Consider the following 9,513-nt stretch of genomic DNA (forward strand, 5'->3'; position numbering starts at 1 on the left):
AACATCCACTTGATTTCACTCTTCAGGGGTAATTCTTTGATATAGTCACCCTGAAAACTCATTTCTGTCTTATTATTGTTTACATAATCCCACTACTTAGAAATGACCTACCAACTGTTCTGATCTGGGCAGAGTTCTCAGTTAGAAACCATCACTTACCAAGCACTTACAGGCATGAGTTTTATCACCATTACTGTCCCTAAATGGATTTCACTTTGTGGATATGCATAAAACATGCTTCATTCATTCACTAAGGAATCACAAAGTGGTGCTTCCTTCTCTCCTATCCATTGTGGAATTTCCCAGTTTACTTTCCTTCAGTCCTTGTCCCAAACTTATGTCCTGATTTTCCTTTGAGACATTGCGGGATATCAATAGATGGTTTTCATTTGTTTGGGCATGTATATTTTTTCTTTGTTTATACCCTCAATGTTATTCCTGATGTCTGAAGAATTTCACCTTATTTCATTTATTATTTTGTTTTCTATCTTATTTGAATTTTTGAAGCAGATTATCTGTAGTCTCTGAGTACTTGGAAACCTGAAAATGATATCTATGCTGCTTTCCTTTTGGATAGACACAGCACTCTTGGATCGCCAATTTTTCTTGCAGAATTTCTAGATGTTGCCTCATTGTCTTTTTGGTATTTAGTAAAGGGATTTTTGAACAATGTTAGCAATTCTTCATTTTTTCTATATATACTTAGAAAATTATTTTCTGCTCCAAGAAAAGTTAGTCTCAAATATTTCTCTAGTTATTTATTAATCATCAGTTATCATTAAGTTGATTTGCCCTTTATTTTTGGTCAGTGATGTGATGTTCACTTGAAAAGAAACAAGAGAGGAGAATTGATTCACCCATGCTCTGGAGAAATTGAGAGGGCATAGTGGGAATCCAATTCACGTTCTAATAGACTGCCTTCTTTTCAGTGAAAATTCATTCCTGTTGCTAGAAATAAACTCTTATGGCATGCATTCCCTCTGATGGCAAGAAAAAAATGCCATGTTAACCATGTATGAATGATATATATTTTTAACATGTATATATACGTACGAGTGTGTATAGATATGCATGTACATAAATGTGTATATTATATATGTGATCATAGAACCATTCCATGTGGAGTGTATGTTTATGTGCACATGGGTACAAATTTAATAAAGCTTCATTTTGTCATCCAGGTAAAGTCATTCCAATCTATCACCCAAATATGTGGCTCGCCAATCAGACCCTGGGTGGTAACTTTTTCCTGTTGGGAATCTTCAGCCAAAGCTCACACCCTGGCCTGCTCTGCTCACTCATCTTTGGTATATTTTTGATGGCTGTGGCTGGGAATATCATCTTGATCCTTCTGATCCACATGGAGCCCTGTCTGCACACTCCCATGTACTTCTTCATCAACCAGCTCTCCCTCATGGACCTGATGTATATTTCTGTCACTGTGCCCAAAATGCTGGTGGACCAGCTGGCCAAAGTAAGAGCCATCTCCGTCCTTGGGTGTGGGACCCAGATGTTCTTCTACCTACTGTTGGGGGGTGCGGAGTACTGCCTTTTGGGCGCCATGGCCTATGACCGGTACGTGGCCATCTGCCATCCTCTCCGCTACTCTGTCCTCATGAACCACAGGGTCTGTACCCTCCTGGCATCGGGCTGCTGGCTCGTTGGTTCCGTAGACGGCCTCATGCTCACTCCCATCACCATGACATTACCCTTCTGCAGATCCCGGGAGATTCGTCACTTCTTCTGTGAGGTCCCTGCCCTGTTGAAGCTCTCCTGCTCAAACACCTCACTCTATGAGATCTTTATGTATTTTTGCTGTGTCATCATGCTCCTCATCCCCGTGACAATCATTTCAGGCTCTTACTACTTCATCATCCTCACCATCCACAGGATGAAATCAACAGAGGGCAGGAAGAAGGCCTTTGCCACCTGTTCCTCCCACATTATGGTTGTTGTCATCTTTTACGGAGCTGGCATCTACAACTACATGCTCCCCAGCTCCTACCACACCCCTGAGAAGGACATGATTGTGTCCTTCTTCTACACCATCCTTACACCTGTGCTGAACCCTATCATTTACAGCCTCAGGAATAGAGATGTCACAGGGGCTCTGAGGAAAATGCTGAGAGCAGGGCAAGTGTCATACTGAAGTGGGAAGGGATCTAATTAGTCCTTTCTCCATTAATGCCTCCACCTTCACTTTAGTTGCCATTTCACCAAAAATGTCTGTGCTCCAGGTAACCCCTTGAATCCCTGAGTTGGCTTTGAGGAGATTTCAGATTAATTTTTCTCCCTCACATACACAGTTTCTCATACTTGAGATTATGCTCATGTTTTCTTCTTTTCCTTTTATTTTATTTTTTTTATTAGAGAATTTGTGGGTTTATAAGACAATCATGATTAAAACATAAGATTCCTATATAGTACCCCACCACTGACACCTTGTATTGTGTGGAACATTTTTTACAATTAACAGTAGAACTCTTTATAATTTTACTCTTTATTAAACCATAGTAGAAAGCATTTATTTTGAGATTCTATGTTGAAGACACTATGTGAAACAATTTGCATCATTTACTTCATTCTAACCACCCTATAAACATTCCTGGGCAATGCGTCCTATTATTACCTATTATTTTTGAAAGATAGAAGAGATGTAGGTTTACAGAAAAATCATGTAAAGAATATAGCATTCCCGTTTACTTCTCTATTGTTGGTACTTTGCATTATGATGGTATTTTTGTTAAAATTGATGAAAGATTATTAAAATAGTACTATTAATTATCATTCATAGCTAGCATTAGGTGTATTTTCCCATATACTACCCTGATGTTAAGACCTTGTATCAGTGTTTCATTTGTTATAATTCATGAAAGAGCATTCTTATAGTTGTATTATTAACTATAGTCCACTATCTACAATAGGGTTCACTGTGTTATACAGTTCTATGTTTGGTCTTTTAATTTTTATTCCAACAATGTTTATGACCTAATGTTTCCCCTTTTAACCACATTCATATATGCAGTTCAGTACAGATAATTACACTTACAATGATGTACTACCTTCACCACCATCCATTTCCAAACCTTTACAATCACCCTAAATAGAAATTCTGCACAAGTTAAGCATCAACTCCCCATTCTCCAACCCCAATATATCCCCTAGTAACTCATAATCTAGATTCTAACACTAGAAGGTTGCTTAATATTATTAGTTCATATCAGTGAGATCATGCAATATTTGTCCTATTGGGTCTGGCTTATTTCACTTAGCATGATGTCCTCAAGTTTCATCCACATTGTTGCATGCATCAGAATTTCATTCATTTTTATGGCTGAATAATATGCTACTGGATGCATAGTTTCTTCATCCATTCTTCAGTTGAATGACACTTGAGTTGCTTCCATCTCTTGGCAATTGTGAATAATGTCATGAACATTGGAGTGAAATATCTGTTCCAGTCCCTGCTTTCAATTCTTCGGGGTATACACCTAGTAGCAGGATTGTGGAATCATATGATAATTCTATACTTAGCTTTCTGAGGAACTGCCAAAATGTCTTCCTCAGACTGTACAATTTTCCATTTTCACCCCCAATGAATTAGTGTTCCAATTTCTCCACGTCCTCTTCAACATCTGTAGCTTTATTTTTTTCAATATTCACCATTCTAATGGGTATGAAATGATATTTCATTGTAGTTTTGATTTGCATTTCCCTAATAGCTAGTGATGCTAAACGTCTTTTTATTTGCTTTTTAGCCATTTGTATCTCCTTCATGTCTTTCGTGTATTTTTGAATTGAGTTCTTTGTCTTTTTCTTGTTGAGATGTAGGATTTCTTTATATATTCTGGATATTAAACCCTTATCTGATATGTGGTTTCCAAATATTTTCTTCCATTGAATAGGTTGTCTTTTTACTTTCATGTCAATGAACTTTGATGCACAAAATTTTTTAATATGGAGGAGGTCCCCTTTATCTATTTTTTTCTTGCAATTTTGTTGTGATATAGTCATATACCATACAATCATCCAAAGTGTACAGTCAGTTATTCACAGTGTCATCATATAGTTGCATATTCATCACCACAGTGAATTTTTGAACATTTTCATTACTCCAAAAAAGTCATAAAAAATAAAAATGAGAATAAAAATAAAAGTAAAAAAGAACACCCAAACATCCCATCCCCCCTATTTTTCATTTACTTTTTTTCTCCATTTTTCTACTCATCTGTCCATACACTGGATAAAGGGAGTGTGAACCACAATGTTTTCACAATCACCCAGACACATGAAATAAGCTTTTACTGCTTGTACTTTGATGTAAATTCCAAGAAGCCATTACCTACTGCAAGATCCTGAAGAGGCTCTCTGACATTTTTTTCCAGGAGTATTATGGTCCTGGTTCTTATATTTAGGTGTGTGGCAGTTTGAAGTTGTATGCACCCCAGAAAAGGTCATGTTCTTTCGATCCATTCCTGTGGGTGCAGACCTACTGTGGGTGGGACTTTGTGATTAGCTTATTTCAATTGCAATGTGAGCCTCCCAATTTAACATGGGTCTTAATTCTCTTACTGGATTCCTTTATAAAAGGATAAAACACATACGGAACTAACAGGTGAAATTAAGTGGAGGTCACAGAAAAAGCTCCAGAGAAGTTTAGAAAAAAATCCACAGAGAAGCCAGAAGCCGAAGCAATGGATCCCAGGAGAGAAGAAACAGCAAATGTCATTATGTTCCTGGCTACCTGACAGAGGAGCCCAAGTTCACTGGTAACTGGTCTTTAGAGAATGTATCATCATGTTGATGCCTTAATGGGACATTTTCATGGCCTAAGTCTGTAAATTGTAAGCTGATAAGTTCCCATTGTGAAAGCCAACTCATTTTTGGTATATTGCATTTTGTCAGCTTTACCAAACCAAAACAAGTCCTTTGATCCATCATGACTTAATTTTTATACAAGGTATGAGAAAGAGGTGCTTGTTCATTCTTTTGCATATGGATATCCAGTTTTCCCAGTATCATTTTTTGAAGACACAATTCTGTTTCAGTTGGGTGGAATTGGCATCCTTCTCAAAAATCAATTGGCCATACACACGAGGGTCTATTTATGAAACCTTAATTCTATTCCAAGGGTCATTATATCTATCCTTGTGCCAGTACCATGCTGTTTGGACAACTGCAGCTTTGTAATATAATTTAAATCTGGAAGTGTGTGTCCTCCAACTTCATTCTTCTTTTCAAGATCTTTTCGGCTATTTGGAGCCCCATACAATACCAAATAAATTTGGTAATTGGCTTTCCATGTCTGCAAGGTAGCCTGTTGGGATTGCATTAATCTGTTAATCAATCTGAGTAGGATTGATATCTTAAAAATATTTAGTATTCCAATCTATGAACATGAATTTCTTTCCATTTATTTAGATCTTTTTTGAATTCTTTTAGCAATGTTTTATAGCAATGGACATGTACAGGGCTCTAACTCATTGCTCTGAGTGGCTCTATGCTGTGTTGATGGTGGCAGGGCCCTGAACTGCTGCCCGTGAGCAGCTCTCAGTCTGCTCAGGACAATGTGAGAGGGAGGGGAGTGGACCAGTGGGTCTGGGGCAGAAGTTTCCCAACTGATGATTTTCTTGTTCTTCAATTCAGCACTTGGGGAGTCCTTTTCCAGTCTCTACCATCCTCCAGAGTTCTAAGCAAGTGGGATTTTTCCAAGAGGACAAACTGAATCTCTGTGAGGAGGATGTTCTAGGGGATGTCTTACATCACCAGGTTGGTGATGTCACTACTCCTTTTCTCATAACATTAATCTCTAGTCCATCCCTTTGAGTCAGTCACCCTTTGTAGATTAAAGTTAAAAAATGTGAAAATAAATATAAGTTTATAAGCAATGAGCACATTTCTAGCACAATAAATTCTTATGTTTAGACAGAGTCTTAGGCTTGGTGATCATTATGAAATAATGATAATCACATTCTGATTGGTTAATGAGCATTTACTCTGTCAGAGGCATTTTTCTTTCACGGCCTCATTTGAGTCTCTGTGGGGGAGGGAAATGTCCTCATTTAACACATAAAAGATCCCCTTCAAGGTTTGCCTTGATGCACCTGTCCAATGCCTGTGTTATTCCATGAACTGTGAAGATCGTGATGACTACTGGAAAGAATTCCAAGCATTTGGGACAAACTTAAAATATTCAGGATCTCAGACAACACAAATTCACAACCTGGATTTACCTTCCATCAATATGTCAGGAATGCACTCTCAATTGTACTCCCCTTTTCCATGAGCACAGCTTCTCAGTCTTTATCCATATTAGATCAGCACAAGGGACTATCTTGTTTGTTTGGTGTGGAATTGTGTTCATTCATGAATGTTTCCCATATTCTCCCTTTTCAAGCCAACTGTGTCAAGTGTGCACTTGTTTAGAACTATTACTTCAAATAGGCTTTTGTATAGCACTTGGCTAGGTATTTATTCCTGTGTTTAATAAAAAATAACAATAGCTAAATAGTGTGCTTGTCATGCAGCAGGCACTACATGAAAGAAATCTTTGATTTCTCACAGCCCAATTATTATCAGCTCTGTTCTACATTTGGTCTAACTGAGATCCCATGGGTTTGAAAACTTGCACAAGGTTATGCTGCTATTAAGAGGTCCAATAAGTTTTCAAACCCAAACACCTAGATTCTAGACTCCCTGCCCCTAACCACTGCCTTTTGAGGAATCAGTGGCCTTTCCAAACCATATGGCGCCTCGTGATGCAATAAATACTTACTCCATGCAAATATATGCTGGACATGTGGAAGCCCTAACAGTGAACAACACCAGATGCCCTGCCATTCAGAAAACGAGTATCAAGGCATTGAAGTGTTTGAATGGAGTAGGGCAGGAAGTGAGGATCAATTTCACAGACTTTTATGAATATCTAGATGCTCTTTGGAGAATGGATTAAAGTAGAAAAAGCCAGACAATCTTATCTTAGCCTTCAGACCACAAATGATCTGACTTTTGCCTCCATCTCCCACCGCTTCTCGTGTTATTTTCCTTCTCCCTTCTACTCTTCCTCAAGGATGACCATTCACTTTAATTCTTTCCAGTCAAGGGTTTTCACGTGACCTTCCCCTCCCGGGAGAACTCTTCCACCGGAAAGATGAATGCCTCTCTCAACTTCTTTTATTCCTCAATTCATTCACTCATTCATATATACATCCATTCAACAAATAATTTCTTAGCACCTACTATGTTTCAGGAACTTTTCTACACGCTGAAGATGGACCAAACATCACAACAGTTAAAAATCTCTGCTTTCCCAATGCCTAAATTTGTAAACAGAAAATAAAATCTATGAAGAAAATCTATGAAAAATGGAATTTTAGCAGAAGAAAATACCAAGCAGGGCTGTTCCCATGGACTATGGGTCCATATTTAATATAAATGGTGAGGTTGAATTTTGAGCAAAAAGTTGTAGGAAGCAAATTTGTGAGACACATAGGAATTGCTGGAATTTCATTCCAGCTATAAGGCAGAACTCGGGCAAAGATTGGAGAAGGTTACTTTCCATATTAGGATGCTTGAGCAAGCCAGTGTAGACATTATGGAGAGAGAAACAGGAAAGCCACATGCTTCTTCCTTAAGGACTGTACCTTCTTTTTCTCACTTTGTGGTCAATATTAGAGTCACAGGTAAACAACATATGGATGATATATGGCTCCAGAACTCAGGAGAGCATTTTTGGGGTGAGAACAGAGTTATGGCTCAATGATATACAGATACTACTTGAAGGAATTTACTGCTAATTGATTAAGCTCCCCAATAAAAAGACATAGACTGCCAGAATGGATTGAAAAGCAGAACCCATTTATTTGCAGTCTACAAGAGACACAATTTAAACACAAGGGCAAAAATTATTTGTAAGTGAAAGTTTGGAAAATTATATTTCACACAAAGAAAATGCAGGAAAGAATGAAGGTAGCTATACAATGTCAGACAAATCAGACTTCCAATGTAAAACAACTAAAAGAGACAATGAAGGACACTACCTATTAATAAAAGGGACAATTCATCAAGAAGACATAATGACCATAAATATTTTGCACTGAGCCAGAGTGCCCCAAAATAAATGATGCAAACACTGACAACACTGAAGGGAGAAGTTGACACCTTTACAACAATTGTTGGAGACTTCAATACACTGGTCTCATCAATGGATAGAGTATCTACACAGAGGATCAATAAGAAAACAGAGATGTTGAATAGTATGATAAATGAAATAGGCTTAACAGATGCATACAGAACATTATACCCCACAACAGCAGGATACATAATTTTCTCAAGTGCTCATGGATCATTCTCCAGGATAGACCACATTTTGGGTCAGAAAGTAAGTCTCAATAAATTATAAAATACTGATGTTATGCAAAATGCTTCCTCAGATCATAATGGAATAAAGTTGGAAATAGGCAAAAGGAAAACTTGTGACTGGTTCATTGAGGTCATCTATTTCTTCTCAAGTCAATGTTGGGTGTTCATGCTTTTCTAGGAAGTTGTCCATTTTGTCTAAGTTGCCTAGTTTATTAGAATATAGTTGTTCATAGCTTCCTCTAGTTTTCTCCTTTATTTCAGTGGAGCCAGTGGTTATGTCCCCTCTCCCATTTCTGATTTTATTTAATTGCATTTTTTTTGTTAGCCTAGCTAAGTTTTCATTGATTTCATTGATTTTCTCAAAGAAATCAATTTTCTTTGAGAAAACTCGCAAATATATGGAGGCTAAACAACACACTCTTAAACAACCAATAGTTCAAGGGAGAAATTAGTAAGTATCTTGAACCAAATGAAAATGGAAACACAATATATCAAAACTTATGGGATGCAGCAAAGACAGTGCTGAGTGGGAAATTTATTGCCATAAGTGCCTATGTTACAAAAGAAGAAAGAGAAAAAATCAAGGAATTAACTGTTTACCTGGAGGAACTAGAGAAAGAACAGCAAACTAATCCCAAGGCAAACAGAAGAAAAGAAATAACAAAGATTACAGCAGAAATAAATGAAATTGAGTACATGAAAACAATTGAGAGAATCAACAAAACCAGAAGTTGGTTCTTTGAGAAAATCAATAAAATGATTGAGTCAGTCATCAAAAAGCTCCCAAAAAGAAAAGCCCTGGACGAGATGGCTTCACATGTGAATTCTACCAAGTAATCAAGAAGAAAGTAGCAATCCTTCTCAAACTCTTCAAAAAAAAAAAAAAAATGGAAGAGGGGTGAAGGCTACCTTATTCTACAAAGCTAAAATCTCCCTAATACCAATGTCAGACAAAGACATTACAAAACAAGAAAATTATAGACCAATTTCTTTAATCATATAGATGCAAAAATCCTAAAAAAATACTCACAAATCATATCCAGCAGCATTTAAAAAGAATTATACACCAGGACCAAATGGGATTTATTCCAGGTATGCAAAGGTGGTTCAACAGAAGAAACTCAATTAATGTAATACACCACATCAATAAAT

The 9,513-nt window shown here is 37.3% G+C and overlaps 1 protein-coding gene across 1 annotated transcript; it reads left to right on the forward strand.

Moving 5' to 3' along the window:
- Nucleotides 1-1,210: 1,210 nt before the first annotated feature.
- Nucleotides 1,211-8,230, forward strand: LOC119520046 (olfactory receptor 2T10-like; the record flags this gene model as incomplete). Its single annotated transcript, XM_037817797.1, has 2 exons — nucleotides 1,211-2,139; nucleotides 8,212-8,230. Coding segments are annotated over exons 1-2 (948 nt in total), but the record flags the coding sequence as incomplete, so codon positions are not given.
- Between the last annotated feature and the right edge of the window lie 1,283 nt (nucleotides 8,231-9,513).

This window comes from Choloepus didactylus, chromosome 24 (genome assembly GCF_015220235.1).
Source record: "Choloepus didactylus isolate mChoDid1 chromosome 24, mChoDid1.pri, whole genome shotgun sequence".
Classification (NCBI taxonomy): Eukaryota; Metazoa; Chordata; class Mammalia; order Pilosa; family Megalonychidae; genus Choloepus; species Choloepus didactylus.